Source organism: Rhipicephalus sanguineus, chromosome 4, assembly GCF_013339695.2.
Source record: "Rhipicephalus sanguineus isolate Rsan-2018 chromosome 4, BIME_Rsan_1.4, whole genome shotgun sequence".
In the NCBI taxonomy this organism is placed as follows: Eukaryota; Metazoa; Arthropoda; class Arachnida; order Ixodida; family Ixodidae; genus Rhipicephalus; species Rhipicephalus sanguineus.
The window spans coordinates 152,068,311-152,089,767 of record NC_051179.1 but is presented as its reverse complement, the minus strand read 5'-3'; the positions used below and the strand labels follow the sequence as shown (position 1 = coordinate 152,089,767).

Below are 21,457 nucleotides of genomic sequence, written 5' to 3'. Positions count from 1 at the left end.
GCCTCGTCTGTACTCAACAGTTTGTTGAAGTAATTTTTACATCAATGCACAGCTGTTAGCCGTCTAAATATGTCCCGAAAAGCATGCGTACCGCACATCTTGAATTCCTATCTTAAATTTTATATGCCTGAGGAAATGCAACGGTCGGTTTTCTACATGACCAATTTCATTCGCCAATGTGAGCAAACGTCTCTGCGCTTTGCTCGAAAAAAAAAGCATATTTTTGCTGACTCACTACATGGTTTTCCCTTTCGTAGGCCATTTCTTAGTAACCCTACTTATACTTTTCAACTAAGCAAGCCTGCAAGCCATTCGTCAGCTCAATCAAGCTGCTCTCCAACCTCAATGTTTTTCTGTCACTCATTCGCATCCCTTCGGCAAGTTAAATACCCATCTTGATTATTTCGATGTGCTTTGATTGCGGCAGTTTTAAGAGTTGTGAATATAATAAACCATCCAGAAACTGAATTTGCTCCAACAGACTAGAGGCGTTAGCTATTTCGTGAAGGTAACAAATGTGCAAGAAACTGGGCGCGAGTGTTAGCGAATATTCGCGATTCGAAGTGAAACGCAAAGTGTAACTCGGGCGAATTATCGGTTATCCTAATCCCCTTAAATTTGTGTATCGCTGGCATTCGAAGGACGGAATGAAACTACTGCTTACAGAGATTACAATTGATATGGAGTCTGGCTTCAGGATAAAAAGTGCGCTTCACAAAACTAGCGCTTTGTCTAACGAAAGAAGCAAAAACGGAAATACCATGAATGCCTGAGGGGAAAGAATGAATAATAACCAGCTTTCGGCAGAAGAACATAATGGGTTAATCAGAGTGAATAAGAGAGCTTCGGCAGGCAGAGCGCAAACACATGGACATACAAGCAAACACTCAATCATTGGATAAACTCTGACATAGACATATTGGTATTCAGCATCAAATATTGCTCGAGAGAAACGTTAAAGGTCTGAGTAAAGGTGTTTCACTTACGTGTTTGTGGAAACTAGCGATATGCTCATAAGAATATTGCGAAGCTCCATTCAACTTAATCTTACATCAAGTCAAGGTCCTCTATGTTTCGGATATTCAAATAATCAAGTGAGCGCTGCAGATTAACAATTTTAAGCCACAGATACAACTAACAGAAGTAGACAAAATCTAGCCCTGTTCTGTGTAGCACAAGTACATGTTACGCCTGCTTGATGTGAGGTTTGTAATAGCTCCATCAGTATGAGCGAAGTTGTTTATTATTACCATTTTTAACGAAACAATGCGCTCACAAAAGAAAATAGTAGTATGCACACGTACGTTCAGCAGCCGTTGTCGAGCAAGACAATTCATAAATTTTTCTCCTCGTCCAAAGACCATCAACCTAAATCTCTTGCACTCAAGCGCCCCGAAGACTCAAAACAGAATCTGCCCAATTTTTTTCCCTCTGTACATTCATTTCTGGGCACAGCGTAGCGTCACATTACCACCATTCATCGGAAAATGAAGCAACATGAAAACTATGACCTATAGGGAACCCCTATGTCATATGAGAGCAATCTACTGTCGAACGCGGGAGGTGTCGTTGCCCTGTATCCTTGTTGATTTGTGCCACTACCTCTGATGTCGCCTAGGCCAGCGGATCCCTGATACTGTGAGTAGTCATCGACGGTGGTATATTGAGGCTGATAGGGCCCCCCGAATTGCGCCTGGAATGGACCCGAATCTGGATACTGGTAGCCTCCTCCGAGGTCCTGCGACGTTTGCTGAACGGGACTGAACAGGTTGTTTCCAACCTGGTATCCGCCTCCGAACTGCTGCTGGTAGGGATCGTACCCTTGCTGTGCACCTCCTATGCTGTTGAACTGCGGTTGAGCACCGATCGTGTTCTGTTGCTGCTGCTGTGATGTGCCGAGCCTAAAGTGGCTCTGGCTTGAAGGCGGCGCTCCAGGAGAAGATGGCTGGGACTGGGGAGCCGGAGTTGTTCGTTGCTGTGGTTCGAGAGACTGCTGGAATTGCGGCGCCGGCCTCGGTGTCGTCTGATATAGAGGCACAGCGGGCGAAGTAGCAAACTGTTCGCTAGGCCTCGATGGAGTTTGGTACTGGAGGACGGACGGTCTCGACGTTTGGTACTCGAATGGCGCTGAAGTTGTCCTCTCACCATTAAGCGTAGATAGCGAGGACGCCGAAGGAGGAGTGGCTGTGGGTAGTTGCAGGGAGGTGCCGACATCATCAACATACTGGTTCTCGGCTGCAGTAGAAGGAGAGCTTAGAGAGAGAGGCGTCGTTCCCAAATCATTTGCTTGGGTCACACCAGGTGTCGCTTCTGTGACGAAACTGTTACGCTGCTGACTTGGAGTTGTTTGGGAAGCAGCGGCGGCTGCCTGGTTGGGCAGTGGGAGCGATGTCTGACCGCGGAATTGGGGATCGACTAGTTCCGGCGTTGGCGCACCACGGAATGGTGCCCCAGGAAACTGGTTGGGAAATCCACCGAATGTAGGAACGCTTCCAGGAGGGGGTCCGAACACGTGAGCGGGTTGCACTGCGGAGTAGGGATTCGCCAACGCTGGCCGTTGCTGTCCGAACCCACCTTGCGCCGCCACCGAAGCGTCAACGAAGCTTCGTTGAACTGGAAGGGGAAAAGCTTCCGATGTCCTGTTCCTTTGAGGCGGTGCCTGAGAGCCTTCTGGTACCCGTGGCTGGCCTGGCACGGGAACGTCTTCCACGAATGTGCTGTTCCGTGGCACGAACGGCGCTCCAAGGGGTGGGAAGTAGTGCTGTGGAACAGGAGGACTTTGTCCAGGGTTAAATCCTGGCAGCTGATAGATAGGCCTTTGAGGGAAAGGAGAATTAAGGTGGGGCGGTGCCTGCCCGGGCAACAAAGAGGGCTGTCCAAACTGGCTACGAGGGGGCAGTGGGAATGCGCCTGGTTGTCCCAGCAGTGGTCCCTGCTGTGACACAACTGCGCTTGGCTGGTCTACAGGCCTTCGCGGTGAGGCATCAGACTCTCTATCTCCTGGAGCTGGGGTTTCTCTAGGTGCCGCAGTCACAGCCGGCGTATCTGCCACGGTGGCTGGGGGAGTGAATGGAGAAGGCTGAGTGAATGGTTGCTGTGGCAACGTGACGGCTTGGCCGTACGTGTTGTAAGGACCCTGTGGGAGGCCATGCGTTCTGTAGAATGACTGCTCAGCCGAAGGAAACACGGGAGTCACTAGCCCAGGCGCAGAAGGCACAGTGACTACCGGAAGGGTACCGGGTGTCGCGATGCTGGAAGTAGTTGTCGGCGGAGGCTCTGGAGTGGTGGTTGTTGTGGGCGCAGGTGTCGTGATTTCTTCAGTGGATACCTGAGGAAGCTGAACAGGCCTGGATACCTTCACTCGCCTTCTTTTAGAAGGCAAACCGGCGGCGGCTCGGTGCGGCGCCCTGGTCACCGGAAATTCGGGAAACTCGGATTCAATGGAGAGAGTGGGTCGGCGAGTCCGCCTCGTTGTGTGGTAACGGCTCCTGTGGCGCGGTGAAGCAGTCGGTCGCTCCTCTACCTGAACTTCGGGGTCACGGCTTTGGTCTGACTGAGCCACAATGGTCTGTGAAGTGCGCCTTCCGCTCAGGCGCATGCCGAATCCAAAGTTTGTGCCTCCGGAAATGCCATGTGTCGAGTCGACTAGAGATGGAGGTGGCACGTAGGGCTCGGCGGCTGGCTCAGCCCGTGTGGTCGGGGCTCGCTGAACCTCCGGTTCACGCACAACATGGGATTGGCGTTGTGCCGAACCGAAGCGCTGAGGCGCCCTGTGTACTTCTATGTCTCGAGGCCCCTGCGGCTGGCGTTCTTGTACCGGTGGCGGTGCTGCGGTTGCCGGAGGTCGACGGTGCCTTTGGATGACTTGTGGAGCTCCATGACCTTGGACAGGTCTCTGAGCTTGAGGAAGCTCTTGCTGGTCGGTCGCAACCCGCTGAAGTTGAGCGGGTCTCCGCACTTCCGGAATTGGGAACTGGGCCAGTTGCGGTCCTTGTTCCAGCGGTGGCGACTGTAGCGGAGGAGGTCCTTGCACAGAAGTTTGGCGCTGTCCCGGAGGGGGCAGGTGAGCCAGAGGTGGTCGGTGAAGCTTTCTTGGTCTCAGGATGGAAGAGGGACGCTGAGGAGCCGGTGATGGCTGAGGTTCTGGTGCCTCAATGGCTTTGGGTGGCTCTTCCTCTCTGGAAGCTTCCTCGCTCTTCGACTCCTGTGCGGGAGCCTCTGTGGTGGTGGTTGTGGTGGTGGTGGTCTTCTTTGGGCGTTTCCTAGGGACGAACAGACAGAAACGAAGAAAAATTAATGACACTTCAACAATACAATGAATGCATATTCGATGGAGGCGAAAATGTTTGAGGCCCGTGTACTTAGATTTAGGTGCATGTTAAAGGATCCCAGGTGGTCGAAATTTCCGGAGCCCTCCACTACGGCGTCTTTCATAATCATATCGTGGTTTTGGGACGTTAAGCCCCAATACAATGGAGCCGTTTTTACATAACGTCCTTTTAAAGAAAACCCTGCTTCAGACACTTTGGGTGCCACATTGATGTGAAAAATTACTGGGCTTCTGAAGGACGCTCAAATGTTTGCGTAAATAAGCAGGATTCATTTGAAAAACAAAAAGAGCTATTATTTCAGCTACTCGCCAAAAAATATAAAGGGTACCTGATGGTACACAAACATCAAAAGGTGGACCACATACGGAGTCGATACAGAGACAAGTTTTTCGTCCTCTACGTGCAGCAATTATTGCTACGTGTCATTGCTACGTAGGCCAGACAGGCCGCTGCCTAAACATTAGGTTAAGGGAGCACCACAGCTCCCTGAAAGGTGCCCCCTATTCACACTTCGCCAGTCACTGTCGACAGTGCGGGTGCAGTCCCGAACTCAATAAAACGACCGCTCTTTTCCGGCACCGGAACAAGCTGACTAGAGAAGTCATCGAGGCGTTCCATATCCACAAGAATGCTCCCACGTGCGTCAGCCAGCCGTCCAATAACCTTCTAAACAGTGAAGTGGCATATCTCAATAAGTCTTTGGCGCTAGGATTAGCGGCAGCCACGCACACGCTTGGCATGATCTGGGTTTTCCACACAGTTGTTTAACCTTAGTTTTGTGAACCTCATGAGCACAGAGTAGCTTTTGTTATTGTTTTGTAAGGTTTTTTATCTTTGAGGTGATAATTGTTCATCAAGAGTCAGTTTGGTGTTTTCGCGCACGCGTTTCCCTTTTGCTGTTGCGGTTTTTGTACAATAAAACCTGGCCACTTTCCATAATAAACTTTAGTTTGAAGTGAGCGCTCGTCTTGTCCAGTTCTTCTTGTGTATTTTGTGTGTTCTGCGCTTCCACGTACCTTCATGGAGCAATTATCAGTTGCAGCTCAATTGAGAGCCTCAAAGGATATATAAATAAACCTGTGTTTGTTGCACGTAGTATGATTAAAACTGAAATCAACATGTCATGCTTTCGCGACTGCTCCCCACTCCCCTTTCTTCAGCGTATATACAACGCTAGTGTGTAGCGTAGTTCAACGCATAAATAATTATGAAGTTATGTTCGATCAAACTGAGCGGCAGGACGGCACAAAGAAAGAAGTGAGACAGACGATGGCGGTCTTTCTTTTTGTCCCGTGCTGCCGCACAGTTTTCTTGAAGATGAACCCGTACCAACTCGGCCAGCTTTCAATGGTACTGACCAACATGTATTTATACATAGTAACACTGAGATATTGCATGCCTGCAAAGCGGAGCCTTACTGGTATTTCGCAATCATTCAGAGTGTTTGACTGTCATTTCCTTTGCAGGATTGTTTCTGAAGCACTATCTACATTCTTCGTTATGAGATCTTACACTCAAATCACAATCTACATCATTCTGTTTTCTACAGCAAATTGCTTTGCATAATGGCAGTTTTTCTTTAGGGGGGGCCTACATTTCTGTAGATGATCTCTTCAAGCAACAAATTTTTCAAATAATCTTTTCTTAATGGCGCGGGTAGTCCCAGCTTCAGCGAACGATTTCCTTCCGGAAGTCAGCCATATTTGTGTCAGTGTAACATTCAGCATTGTTTAACGAACTTCATTGCACTATGGACGCGCTCTAAGAAAAGCATGAAGCGTTATCTTTGTGCTTGCAGTGACAATGGGCATAGCGTCTTTTGAATAAGAGGAGTAATACAGATACCGTCTCATAAAACTACAATGGCTTAGTTGAGCTTACGTACTTCATGAAAGCTGTACTTGCAGTTCATAAAAAAGAAAATTGCTGTTCATACACTTAGTGTCATTGCGTTTTGTTTCCAAAAATATCTGTCTGAAGTCACTGACAAGTTGTAAGGGCATGCGGCACTGTCGGAATGACGCTCCTATATGTCTAAAAGCGTTTGAGCTGGACGGGGGTCCCCCCATGATTCCGTGTTCAAGAATATTTCATTTCATTTATTTATATCTTGAAGGCTCAAAGGCATTAGAATTGAAAAATGGGGGGAGCACAATCAAAATACTTGCTGTAATCGCGCCTACAAAAAGTGAGAAAGAATACATTAAGAATAAATACACATGCCAATAAGACAAACAGCTAAGAAAGATACAGATACAATGCTGATATGGTGGAACTTAAAATAGGCTGACAAAGAATATAAAGTAATGAATCAACATGGCACATACAAGCCGAAAGTGCGTTAAGTCGAAAAGTTGACATAAGTAGCCGATTATGTCGTATAGTTCATTTTTGTTATCATTAGATGCGAGAACTATGCGTCTTTGCCTGAAGCTCTGCACCGCTCTGTGGAGCCGAAGCACTTATAGGATAAGCATGTGTTACGTGGGCTCGAACAAGTAATGCATTCTATGTCCCGCCCGTACTTTCTTCTTAAGACGTCTGCGTTGTTGCCCAATACGATGGAAAGCAATCAGCTGTTTTGGCGTGTCGCCTAAGAATACTAACGTTGTTTATGGGCAGCTGCAGGTTGCGAAATAATAAAGCGTGCTAAATTACCGAATGGCTTGTGCACTTGCAAAAAAAAAAATTCGGATTGCCTAAACTGCGAAAAAATATACAAAAAGATCAGGATCGAGCTAAAAAACTTCAGCCTTAAGTTTAAAGATTCTCCGCCGAATTACACATACTCGAGTGCAGACGCATCTTGCGTTTGCACGGGATATTTTAGGTTTGTCGCAATTCACGTGTTTCTAGAACACCAATTTTTTAAAAGGTGGACCTTCTAAAGCCATTTAGGCGGGTAATTTACAAGTTATGCCATGTGTTTCCACTATTCTTTGATTACTTCCTTCATGTATTACCATTATTCTTTAACTACTTCCTTCATTACTGAAAAATCCCGCCTTGCAGATGTTTAGGAACCACAACAGCTTAGCACAACGCTCTTATATTCCCAAAGCATGCTAATGTTCATACATGCTCATTTTGACCATGCGTACGTGCAATCATGCTTAAATCATGCTCATCCTTACCTCTCTACGCCTTAGCGGAGAAGAAACAAGACACTTATATGAACACACAAGTGCTATATTTGCAGTCGTTTATTTTGTTCTTTTTGTTATGTTGATGGAACCGTATCGTGCTGCTAACTTAGCATGGCATGGGCGTAATCGCTATTCTAGCATATCAACAACAGCACGTTGATGATATGTGTGTGTACGTTGTGTGTCCATGCAGTAATATCCAGCTCGCGAACATCCCAGTTTGCCGTACCATCAACGGGGTTCTCCGGCTCCCCGTGCGATTCTTTCAACATAATTTCGGGCATTTTATTTATGTCTGTCTCCCACATTTTTTTCCAGACAAAAGGACGCAAGGGTGTGCGGAACCTTTATTGAAGCATCTTTTGTATGGAACGCTTACATTTCTTTCTATTGTCTTTGAGAGCAGTTAGGGCAGTGTGTATAAATGCTACTCACGTCTGTTGAATCTCGGAGCTGCTATAAGAAGTCCAACGCACTGCAAGTTATCGCTCAGAGTCCGTGACTCCGTATTGCTGGACCGGGAACATGTAACCTTTCCGCACTTGCCATACACTATACGACTTGTTTCTAAACCCAACTGTAGTCATGGGATCTCTGCTCAAACATTATGAAACAAGAATAGTACAAACAATGGTGCAGCTAACAAGGCCCTTTGTATGACCTTCATAATTAACTTTAGCTATAGGGTACCGACAGTGCGGAAGGTTAAACAAGCAGCCCCTTAATTCTTTCGATCAACATCAGTGGTGCAAGGCAGCACCAAAGGCTGAAAAACGATCGATATAGGTAGGCGTCAGCGCTTTAGGATTAACTGACCGAGTACATTTCTGAAAGTTTAGCTTGCGTATAAGCACACTTTATGTAGGTAGCGGCTTTAGGTAGCGGCTGCTCGATAGCTTTTCGCACACTCGTTCTTGTAAGCAATTTGTAGTGAGAAATTACAGACATGCTGAAATTAGTTTGATATCATACTGTGTTAACATATCGAAAAAGCAGACATTCACAATTGTATAACTGACCAGAACTACTTCACATCAGTGCGTGTGAAATATTACAAAACCTGTAGGAAGCAGCAGAAAGGAAGCTGAATAGCGAAGCTTGATCAAAGAACACTATAGCGATGCAACAGTTCGCAAGAGAAGCACACTGTGAGGCTGAATCAGCAAAAACACTATTCCTTTGCAGGGACATGGAGAATACAAATATACAAAGCCTCGTACCTGGGGGCCGTACGTGTATCGATGACCGTGTATCGAATGCCCATATAACGAACGCTTGTTGTCCGTGCATTGAAGTGAAGAATTTTGGCTCCCTTGAATAATTTGTTTTGCTCACCCTGAGCTCAGCGATGCCATAAGCTTACGGGACAGCTGCTTAGCTCCTCATGGTTCATATACAGGATGTCCCAGCTATCACGCAGCATGATTAAAAAAAGAGGAATGGCGTTACGCGAAGCAAACCTACTGCATATTGTTCCTAGCACGCTGGAGTAGCCACTGCTTTTTTTTTCGTTAATGAGGTTTGATTAATTAGTCATAATTACATTTGTAACTCGACACGTACTCCCCTAAGTGTCAAAATGTGAGGCGTATGTAGGCATGTTCAAATGGCATTTAACTGCGCTACTTTCAACAACGTGCTAATTGCGCGCTCATTTTTTCCGGTTGATCAAGAAAGCCCGCGAAATATGAAAAGTGACACGTGAATAGACTGCTGCGCGCGTCGGGAACCAGCGCCCTCAAACAGGCTCCCATGAGGTAGACAGTATTAAGGAAAAAATGCAAAAAGAAAAAAAAATGCATCGCCCTATCTGCCACTCCCCGGCCTAAGAAACGCACCGCTTGGTTTTACAGTCAGGCCGTAATCAGAACACCTGCCGCGTTATCAGTGAGAACCGTCGGCCGTGAGATATGGATAATGATTGTGGCGCACTATCGAACGGAAAGAATCCCAGCGAAATTGCGCGCATTACGTTGGAGCCCGACCTGTACCCTTGCCGAAATGCGGAACGCTGTCTCTCGCAACGGACAACAGGCAAAGCGGTTGTTTGCAGTAAGCTTATTTGAGGGCGCTGGTTTCCTTTGCGGGTGGGAGCGTAGTGACGTGTTATTTTTCATATTTCGCGGGCTTTCTTTACCAGCCGGAAAAAATGAGCACGTAATTAGTGCGTTGTTAAGAACTGCCCAGTTAGATGCCATTAGAACATGCCTAGATACGCCTCATTGGCATTTTGACAATTAGGTGAGTACTTGTCGAGTTACAAATATAGTTATGACTAATTAATTAAACCTCATTAACGAAAAAAATAGCAGCGGCTACTCCAGTGTGCTAGGAACAATATGCAGCAGGTTCGCTTCGCGTAACCCGTTCCTCTTTTTTTTAAATCGTGCTTCGTGATAGCTGGGACACCCTGTATAAAAAGAAACACTCATCAGCTCGTTTACCATTGACGCGACATCTTATTCTCGAGCAATTTCAAAGTGTTCGTCTTTGGTTTCAGCCGCGAAATACTACGTGGAATGCTCTAGCGCCGAGGGTCAAAGAATATGACGGGTTCAACTAGCGGAACCAGCTCGGTTACGCCAAGCACGGTTTAGTCAGATCGCTGATAAGCGATGCAGGTCCCATTGCAGCGCAAGGGAGCTGATGCATGAAAGACCGCTTCAGTAATATCCCGTTCCAATGTTGTAGGAAAGCAGCATCTTGTTTATCACGGGAGGACCCGTGTACACGTGGCGACGATAACCGCCATCGTCATAGTGGCGCTGCTGTCCGTACCTCCTCCTGTGCGGGCGGGGCCTGGCGATGCGGGGCTTTTGCAGCGGCTGCTGCGGAGGCTGCTCCTCGGCTACGACGGCGGGCTGCGCCGTGGCGTCGGGTTCGGCGTACTGCTCGCGCGCCACGGTGCCCGAGGCGTACAGTTGGCTGCGGAAGTACTCGGCTTGAATCTCCTGCGCCGACTTGGAAGGCAGCGGCACGGGTGCCACTTGGGCCCTAGGTGACTGCTGCGTCTCTACATGGCGGCTTTCCTCCTGGAACTGCGGTGCTCGCGGCAGAAGCTGTTGGTCTCGCTGGGCCACCTCATCATTCTGCTCGAAACAAGAGGACGTTCATGAAGTAAAGCAAAAAGCGTCAGGTGCCAGTGTGCAAACGTCCTTGGGCACATAAGATTGCCCTTCGGGCGCAGCTTTGCTTCGTCTATCACCTTTTATGACAGAATAATAAATAATGGAATTAAAAGAGATTGTCTGAATGATTTCTAAGCTATAGATAGGACTATAAACTAAACCTAGCGAATTAAAGAAAAATATGGTCGTCCGAGAGTAACTGATAGGCACGACCCAGTTTCTTGCAGAAAGGTAGGAAGACTCTGTAGGAAGGCTTTGTACCGGTCAAGGGATCGAACCCGGTAACAACGCCTTTGCTTAGCAGTTTTTGCTATCTCAGCTAATCAGGAAATAGTTATGACAGCCAGGTGAATTTAAAAACGTTGCAGGTGCTCTGACATGGATAACCGTATTTCTCCTTCATTGAATGTTTTCTTATGGCTCTTACACTTTCATAAACGCTTTGTATGTAACATCACCGCTACAAGAAGTCAACAAACAGGCGACGTAGAACTGCCGATAATCACGGCTTTTTCTTTTTCTGTTTTTCTACGACCCTTCGTTATCGGTTCTTTGTTCTCAAGATAAAATGCATACCATCCGAACTGCGGCTTTCGATAATTTTGCGCTATATCAAATAATGTTTTCACCATAACCTTTGCAGGAGAAGCCGTAGTGCTCAGCAAGTCGTCTTTTCCGAGGAGTGTGTCCTTCGGTGGCTCCTTGTCCAGGATGCGCTCGTCCTTGAGGATGACGAAGCCGCTCTTGCCGGCTGTGTAGTGCACGCGGCGCATGTGTCCCCTAGAGTCCACGTAGCCGTAGGAGCCGCGGATGCTGCCGTCGGGAAGCCGGAACTCCTGGCGGAAGCTGTGTCCCAGGGGGCCGTTGCCGGAGTCATAGCCAAACCGGTACTCTCCGTCCAGCTTCTCGCCGATACTGACGTAATGAACGGGCGCCGGAGGATAGTAGCGAGGTATGGCCGGCGCCGATCTTGGGAGGACATCCTGATAGCGCGGTGCATCCTCCTGCTTCTGTTGTGGCCGCCGTCCCGCTGTTGTCTGTTCCAGTCGCTGCTGCTGGAAGCGCTGGCCGCTGGCTTCCGCTGCCAGCCAGCAGCAAAGGACCTGCGGCAAAATAAAAAAAGAGCTCGAGTAAGCAATGTGTGCGCCATTTTCAATTGTTTGATGCCGATCTCGTTCGTATTTATGAAGTTATGTGAGATCTCGGGAAAACAGGCCACCGAATAGCCGGATAACCAGAGCATCAAAAATAAACCTCTGATAAAAAAAATTGGCAGATCCTACGCATCGTGGGGATCGATTCCATGCGAATCAGTCGGCGAGAAGCCGCCTATGCTGCATTTTGTGCATTGAGCCACACGTTACGAAGTGAGTCGATATCACTGTGTAAATTCAGCCATTTTGCGAGTACCGTGGGCTTGCCAGACACGTCGACTACACTGGCGTGTAAAGGGTAACCCATAGACCAACGTCCCATTGTCCCTAAGGCTACAGCACGGACATCACTTTCATCGTAACGAATTCCACGCTGCGCGGCTATAATCTGCATATTAGAAGTAGTAGTTGACGGCGTATTCGAGCAACGCTGGTCTGTACTTTGCTGATTCAGAGGAGTGCATATGTGATACTTATCACGTCGTTAGCCAACACTGAAACCACGATTGGTCTTGCCCGACATGACGCTACCATGGGGTCTTTTTCCAAAGCAGTTAGAAGCACTAAGACGGCTCTGTGGTAGAATACTTGACTGCCACGCAGAATGCCTCGGTTCGATTCCGACTGGAATTCTGATTTCTATTCTTTTTATTCGTCGGGATTTCCCACTCACCGACAATTGCGCCGATGCCGATGCAGAATTTTCTGCGACAAGGGCTCGTTAACGCTATCGCGTTAACATTCCCTATGCCTATCCTCGTCATTACGGAATTGACATAGACAGTGAATCACATGTCGCACTTACACGCATTCTACGGTCCACGGTATGCGGGTATGTGCCACACGTGACTGGTAGAAAGGATTTCATGACGTAGGCGGCATGGAAGTCACGTTATTCATGTCATGACCTGCGAGTCGTGTTCGTCATACCCTCACTTCCTATAATTCCAGTTTTGGTACATGCCAAGTTAAGGAGACGACCTCGAGAGCGCCAAGACGTAGGCGGCTAGATATATAGACAGAAATACGGATAGAAACGGTCAAGGTGTCTTTGGTACGCTAAGAAACGCGTTGCACTTGAACAAAAGGATGCCGATAATGGTGCTCGAAAAAGCGCAGGTGGTGTACGGTTCCCGGAACAGCCCAGAGAAGACAGCTGCTCAAGACTGCTCATCGCGCATGCGTGTATTCTCGTCAATTTTCGACACGGCTGTCGACGCTCGCGCATTCAGGTTAAAAAATTAGGTGGCTCTACATTGAGGTTATACTTCTTTTGCTTTGATGTTTTATTGCACTCGTACTCACACCGCAAAATTAAAAAAAATGGCTATGCTTGCATTAAGCCGCGCAAAGCTTGACAGAGCGAAACTAGACGATTCTGAAAACTACAATCAGGTTGCTTCAGTGTTGTTTCTAGGACCTAGCTAGGTGATGCAGGTTCTAGGTTGCTTCTAGGTTGCTGCTAGGCTTTAGCGAAGTGATGCTAGGCTGTTTATTCGTTGATTCTCAGCGCAGAGATGTTCGACTTAAAGGGGCCCTGCAACACTTCTTCAGCATGGTCAGAAAACGCTGCCGATCGGTAGTCGAGGCTCCCGAAAACACGCGGGCCAAACATTATAGCGCAGCACGCGGCCTGGGATTTACAATGAATTCGCAAGGTCAGCTAAAGAGCGCTTCCTCTTTTCTCGACAAAAAAAAATGATGCTTACGGCGTCACAGGCAGGTGCCACGCCATTGGCTGATTTGAGCATGGCGCGCTCGGTAATTATTGCGGCCGCTGCGAGGGGCCGCCACTCGCGTGGAAACGTAGCCATACAATAATGGCTAGAGATACCCTTTCCTCAAATATCAAAGAGCTTGCATTGCTGCAACTTCGACGGGAAGCAACGCGAAGTCAAGCACTGTGTACATATATTGACGTTTCCGCGCTTCCGCTGTTCTTCTTCCGGATATAACCGTGGATAGAATCATTGAACGAAAAGCCGCTAAGGACAGATGGACGCACCTCGATCTGCCTGCTGGCTCTCTTCCAGGGTTTCCTATCTGATTACAAGATCTCAAAAGAAAAAAAAAGAAAGGAAGGAGAGTGGATCTCCAGATGCTTGATTTAGACACTTGACATCCTTCCAGTTTTTCACGGTGTGCCAGCAAGGCTTTCCTGACCTCTTTGACAGCTCCCTAGGGCGCTGAACGCCCGATGCACAGTCACTTCAGGCAACTGAGATTGCGGAAGCTGCTCTCCTGGTACAAAGAGTGCGCGTTTTGTTTCGTGTTTCGCGCACGAAATCATTATTTCCGCTCGCGAGCAGTGCCCCGTGAATTCCGCACAAGTGTACTACGTTTGTTCAATTCATTCCCCCCCCCTTTTTTTTATTTTGCAAATACGAAGATATTTTTCTTGCACATTTCACTCCTGAAAAGTTATCGCTTCTTTCCTACTGTCATTTAATTGGCAAAAGACTTATTTGCTTCCACCATTGTATTTCCTGTTAGCCACTCGTTTCACCGAATCGTCCCGTGCATCAAGATTAGTGCGTTTACTCTCATGATTTAAAAATTTGGGGGGCGTCCATAATCCTTGTGTTAGTTGTCTGGTAGTGGCGCTCGCACGTTGGCGTTCGTATGCCTTGTTGTGTTCCTTTGGTTAATGTTGTGTTTTGCGCGCTGCCGAACTGGATCACGGAGGCCGCGTAGAGAGAAGCGCGCGAGTGTCACCGCTCCGCCAGGCGTCGCAGCGGTCCCAGCTGGTCACAATCTCTCATTGAATTCAATCAAATAATTTTTATTAATTATCCTGATAGTTACCCGGCCCTTACCTGAAGTTGTGCTTCGCACACATATACATCGCACACATTGCATTGTGCTAACGAAGTGACGTTATACACCATGGTCGTGTTATCGCTGTGGTGGTATTCCTTGTAGTGGTGTTCACAATACATAGGAAAGGTAAGAAACTGGCCAGGAGATGTGGCATATGCTTCGTTGTACAGGCTGTTTAGTAGTAGGAGCGTTCGTTGTAGCATAGTTTGACTGTGTTCGGAAAACCGGAAGTAAGTGCTCGACCGGAAGCGCTCGGAAGAAAACCAACAGTGTGACACAGAGCTCGCGCCACTAATAAATACAGAATTTCGGACATCAATGGTAAGAGTGAGTAATATTTTACTCACACTGGGAAACGAATGCGCTCATTTGAGTGCAAAAAAACAAGGTGGGTTAAATAGTAACTGATGGTGTAGCGTTTGTTTGTACGCTAATGGTTTAAGTCAGTTTAGGTTAGTGAGAAGTGACAAATTAATTCGATGCTAATCGGTTTCGAAAGGCCATCAAGGAGAAACTTTTTTCTCTGCGTGAAGCCAACAACCGTATGCCGTTCGTTGAGTCGGAGTTACTCAAGGGCAGCCCCTATGCTAACAACACGGCGCAGTCTACACCGCTTTGCTTTGCCGGCCTGGCGAACAAGTGGAGCGCGCGAAATGTGTGCGCGGTGCGGTCCGGCGCTGTTATGAAATGGTTTCTTGTACCGTTGCTTTCACGCTGCCCTAGCACGAAAAGCCACTCCGTAGCACGTACCGCCGCTCCTGCCGTTGTAATATCGCTGCCTCGTCGTGGCGCGTGCACTACTCGCCTGTATTTCACAATAGCGTTTCATTTATTTTGTGTGGTTCTTTTGTCATTCGGCTGGTTTATGCTTCTTGCAGGAGTCCCTACGCGGTCTTTTGTTCTGCTTTCTTTTGGGCGAGCTGACACAAAAAGCTAGTGCAACTCTGCAAAGTACTCACCACACACACACACACACACACACACACACACACACACACACACACACACGCACACACACACACACACACACACACACACACACACACACACACACACACAACACACACACACACACACACAACACACACACACACACACACACACACACACACACACACACACACACACACACACACACACACACACACACACACACACACAGGCATAGTGCCGATTTCATTTGCCCACATGTTATATACGTAGTGCCGGGAAGAAGTGAGCCTTGACATCCGTATTTATATATTTATTTATTTATTTCGATAACGGCGAGCGAAGGGTTGACGTTAAGATGAACGCTAACGAAAGAAACCATGCATGACAAACACGCGAGTAGCAATGCGAAGCTTCATTTCGGTTCTTTTTTTTTTGGTCTACACGTCAAAACAATACATCGACCTCGAGAGACGTCGTTTAGGTTCCTCGCGGAGGATTAGGTTAGGCCGAGTTTCGGGTGAGTTTCGTTAACGACCGTCGGTAACTGCAGTTTGGGGAGTGGTTCGAGCGTCGGTATACGGCGTTGTCGCCCGTGCCGCCACCACCCACGGAGCAGTCGCTTATCGTGCTCACGGTATCTGCGAGGCCACGAGCAAAACGCGTGCGCCGCTGTTTCGACACCGGATGAAAGAAGCACGCTCGAACGGCAGCCCGCTGAAAGTGTTTCCTCTAACATACGTAAAGTATAACCGTAGTTGTAAGGAATGAAGCACGTTGCCTGGTAATGCTTGTCGATCTAGACTTTTACTACGCTTTGGTTATTCAGATGGGAACTTCACGTGATCCCATTGCATATCTCTATTGGTGACTCCGTGACATACTCGCCGTGTCTAGATATTCCTGTTCAGGATAGCAGCTATTGATTTTTGGTATACAACGTCAGTGGAATAGCGCGCACTTAGAGACAGGGATGCAGAAACCTAGGCAATTACACAAGCGCCTGCGTTGTCTTGCCTTCTGTGTCCCTGTCTCTATGTTTGCGCTACTCCACTAACGTAGCTGTCACTGTGTGTATTAATTTCGGGCACTTGAAACATGTTGTACATGTCTTTACTGACGTTACATCTCAAAGAGACAATTCCAAAGCTCGCACCAGCATATGTGTGGCCTGCACGTTGTGGGACTTCCACCAGTGTAACTGCTCAAAAACATAACCTGTAGATACGCACTTCTTACACTAGCGTATTCCATCTATCTATGTTTACCCTTACTACGGTCATCAAATCACGAGATCAATAGTGATCGTAACGAGAACTGGGAGAAGTTTCGTAGCTTCGGAAAAGCAATGTGCCTGAGAGGAAAATGTGGAACTAAGGAGATGAGTGTAGTTTCCGAGGTAAGATAAATTATCGCCTATAGAGGTAACCTAAGCTTCTTCCTTTCACTACATTACTTCTTAATCTTTCCGTTCGCGTGTCACTTGGTACTATATACTTTGTGCCACAGTTCGGGCAGCCTGTTCCAGACACGCTCCTGATATCTCACAAAATAAATTGTCGATCTTATGCTCCATTAAGCTTCTTTGTCCCATGGCAAAAAGGCACAATCTTAACAAGCACGCACGCACACCTCTTCACGCTTCTCTCTTTTCCTGTTTCCTTTAAAGATTTTTTTTGTTCTTCTGTGTTTTGCAAAGAGGAAGGGTGAGAGGTACATGTCTGGATTCAGGAAAATGTGGTATTTGAATAAAATGAACGCCTCTTGTGCCGCTGCGCGCTACCATCTACGAAAACGGAGCCCTCTGACATTGTTTCTTTAACGAGGCATACGAATACTGCAAGCCTACATCGTGCTCGACACAAAAGCAACCTCTATTATACAAAAGGACTTCGCTGAGCTCTATTACGTATTGTATAAGGCGTTGGCTACACTACGGCGGCTGCTGTGCCTATTATCTTGTTCACGGCCCTACGCCGTCTGCTCCATTTTAAAATTTTCTCCATTGTTGGCGTTGGGCGCTTTTCATGCTCACTTGTTCCTGACCGTGTCGCATTCCCTCGCCTAACTTTCAGTTAAGCCTGTTAGACGCAAGTAACACCTTTTACACTGCTACGAGGAAAACCTTGCTGTCGACTGGAAGCTTCTGGAGGAAGCAATTACGTCGTTAAAATCACCACACTCGCGAGCAGCGAGCGTACAATAGGTGTTCTGATGCCGTCGCGGCATAGTACAGACACGGTCATGTCCTTCTCTTAACTCCCATTCCTATTTCATTCTTTCTTTCCAATGCAGTCGACTCATTTGCCATGACCACGATGCCGGGCTAACGATTCTTCTCTTCCACCTTCACCGTATCGTAATGGACGTGAGTGTTCGTGGGAATGTTAGTCTAGACATACATCTCACGGGTCCCTCCGCGTCTTGCCTGTTGCGTACCACTCTCCAACAAGCGTGCTCGTACATACACGCTCACGTACACCTTGTTCTCGGCGCCGCACACGATTAGTGAGCGCTGCGGCGAAAGCAAACTACGAAAATCGTGTCAGCTATAGGTTACACGTAATGGTCAACATCACAGCAGCTGGATGAAATCCACGAAAAAAAATGAGTTAAAGAAAAGCAACTATCTAACGGTTCACTGTTCGAAGCGGTGGCCTGGAATTCGCCGCGTTGTGAGCCCGTCGGTGAAGAACACGAATCGTGGTCTTCAGCTCGGTGGGCCTCGCGAAATCGGAACGGAAGGAAGGGCCACAGACTGACCAGTGGGTATCGATCACTGCCGATCGCCGCTGACCGGCCCGAATGCGCGCCCACGCGATAACGGTTGGCGCCTCCGTGGGCCAGCCGGAAATTCTCTGCAGCCCGGTCCGTAACGGACGTGCAGACGCGTGCACGGGGCACGTGCTCTTCTGCATACGGGCGCAAATACAAAAGCAGGCGCAGGCAGGAACAAATGCACTAGAAGACTAGAACGTGCTCGACGCAAAAGCAACTTCCGTTCGGCAGAACGGCAGCTTTCGGTTTGGCTGCTTGATTGAGCCTTGGCTATTGGATAATGAGAAGCAGAGTTTTGTACGTCGACGTGTGGCAGTACGCGCACCGATATTGCTTGTCATGTTCGTTGTCACGTGACATGAAAAGCGTTGTGTACAGCAAGCGTGACTGCAATCGCGTGCGGCTTGTGCACGCATGACGGCTGACAAGTGTTCGCGATAGAAAGATTGAAAGCGGAATAGGTAATGAGGGAGCCGCGTGTCGAAGCATGGCGGCTTGTTTAATGGGGACGTTTTACGGTTTGAATCGGACGAGAAATGGCACTTCCGTCAGCACGCTAGGGCGCCAATCGTTTCCATCACTGAAGAGCGGTTTTTTGTGAACAAGCGGTTTTTTGTGAACAGCGAGATTTTGCCGGCGAGAGTCGTTTCTTCTTACCGCGGCGTTAAGCAGCCTGCGCGAAACTGCAAAGCCGCGCTGTCATAGCCACTGGACAATAGCTCCGACGATAGCAGTGACAATACGCGGTGGACAATAGCTTTGGCTTATTGCCCACTATGGATGGCCGCCAGTCTGTGAAGCATTGTGTCCACAGTGTATGTTGCCCATAGATGAACGATACTATACCTACTCTCTGTACACCCCGTATTTGTAATCTTGCAGAGAAGTCTGCGTGCAAATTTACTTATTTCCTTTAAGCAGCTCATGCCCTTTCCTAAGCTATGTCTTTCAAACCTTGGGATGTGTACACTGGGTTTACAAAAGACGCGGTACTTGACGGTTGTACAGGACTGACAAATACCGATTAAACCACAGAAACAGCGCTGCATGCAGTCCTCAACATACGGTTCTAGGAATCTTGGCGTTCTCTCTGCATCCTAACATGACGGTGGCGATGTATCGATTAATGTTGAGTTCACGTATAAGCTCCGCACGTTCACGATAAGTTCGTGCCTGCGTAGGAATATTTGTAGCGCACAAGTGTAGGGGTACCCTAAATGTAGCGCGTACAAGCTGCAATCACTTGACGGACAATGAACTGCTGCCCGATAAGAAGAAATTCCGCGCTTAAGTATTCCTTTTTTATTCCACACTGAGCATGCTTCCCGCGGGATCCCAGAGGAGTTAGAGGCGACCGGAACAGAGAATGTAAAAGGGTGACATTTGTGCGCTCCCAAACAAGCTTATGTCCTTTCGAGCTAATCGCTTCCCCAACACAACTGTCGTCGTCGTTCACGAGCCCCATTCTCTTCTGTAATGCTGCACGCCTAATGTACCCAGGTCACAACACGACCGTTGTTTGTCTGACACAGCATTCTCGTCAGGAAAGTATCGCAAGTTCAGACTGAGAAATAAAATGCAAGCTTAGACGATGACCCGTCTTGATCCTATTACCTTTTGATTGATCCGGATAACTTTTCGTGGCCAGCCCGTAAGGATATCATCTGAACACTACCGGGCTATCTGAAGGGAACAAACCAGTACTTGCTGAAGACAGGCAGTCTCTCGACTACCTCACGCGCCCTGCAGACGAAAGACTGAACTAGCTCCTGTTCTCTCCAACTTTCTGTCTACCTTTCGTTCGTCATAGTGGGATAGCCGACAGGACGAGGCCAATCAGCTGCCTCGTCATTCCAGAGCACGACGAACCCCTTATCGGAGTTAAAAAGATATTTGCAAGAGGAGAAACAGAGAGGGGAGGGGGAGAAGGGAGGGAGGGAAGGAGGATCAAAGGGGAAAGGCAGGGAGGTTAACCAAGCACTGGGTTGGTTGGCTACCCTACACGTGGAGTGTGGGAAAGGGTAATAATAGAGGAGATCTCAGTCGGCTAGCTTGTGTTCACTTGGTTGACCGCGCACATAGCGCAAACCAAAGTAGTAAACATTTGTAGGACTGACCGTCTACGTAATTTTGTTCTTACGTAAAATGATCTGAATAGCCTGCTCTCTGGAAACTCTGTTACTTCAACACTAGCATCAGTGCATCTAGAGCGTCATCAGGACTTAGTAAATAGGCGTTAATAAGTATAAAGGGACAAGAGTATGCCGTTGCTAGCTACGCACCTCTGCAATAACAAACTAGGGCGTCTTCAGTGGCGTTCACTCCGCAGATTTTTTCTACCCTAGAACGCGAAAGGCGTCTTCCGATTCACCTATGTTACCAAACTCTACAGCATGTATGCAACAGGCACACAAAAATTACTGCAGTGCCAGCATATACACGCAGTGAAGTCGTTTCTTATTCTCAGGGTGTACACCCGGCAGTCGCGGTCGTCTCGAAAACAGGCATTGAATCGAGTGCATTCTAGACAGCATATACTTAACACGAATATCGGTGCGCTTTCAAGGCTGAGAGCTCGAGGCGCACTCTACGGAGTACGATCCGCCCACTTCCCGAGCCGGCGGCTGACTTGCGTGCTGTACGAAGCCGCGATGCCTTTCGGGGAGGCTGGTGGAGGCTGTTATCCAAGGAGACGCTTAATGGGATTGAGACGTGACGCACAAAAGCGACGCCACTGACGATCAGCCTCAAGCGAAGTTATACGCTTAGACAGCCTATCCGGTGGATTTATTTTGATAAGGTACGGAATTCGGGGTCACATGCCGGCATGACCCGTATATGCGGCGATACCACCAGATATGAATGGCGGCAATCAGTCGAATTGACGACTACCTCACGTACACGCAGAGCCAGGATGCTTGAAAAATGCCTCTCCCGATGGCTTAACAATCGTTACATCGTTCGAATTCAAAGCAGCGGTTTGATGCACACGGCAAGAAAAAGTGCAGGTTACATAACAAGGGTAACGTTGAGCTTTCTGGTCCGCCGCGGTGGTATGGTGCTTACGGTGCGCGGCTGCCGACCCGAAGGTCGCCGGTTCGATCCCGACCGCGGCGGTCGCATTTTGGTGTAGGAGAAATGCTAGGGACCCGTGTACTATGTGATGCCAG

The 21,457-nt window shown here is 48.1% G+C and overlaps 1 protein-coding gene across 1 annotated transcript in view; it reads right to left on the bottom strand.

The window, feature by feature from the left end:
• Positions 1-943: 943 nt before the first annotated feature.
• LOC119391751 (mucin-5AC) overlaps positions 944-21,457 on the bottom strand; it is a 162,227-nt gene continuing 141,713 nt past the window's right edge. The window contains exons 5-7 of the mRNA XM_049415381.1: positions 11,241-11,708; positions 10,256-10,566; positions 944-4,262 (exon numbers count right to left, since the gene is read on the bottom strand). Of these exons, the coding sequence (XP_049271338.1) occupies positions 1,505-4,262; positions 10,256-10,566; positions 11,241-11,708 (3,537 nt within the window). The 3' untranslated portion in view covers positions 944-1,504. The remainder of the gene's footprint in view (positions 4,263-10,255; positions 10,567-11,240; positions 11,709-21,457) is intronic.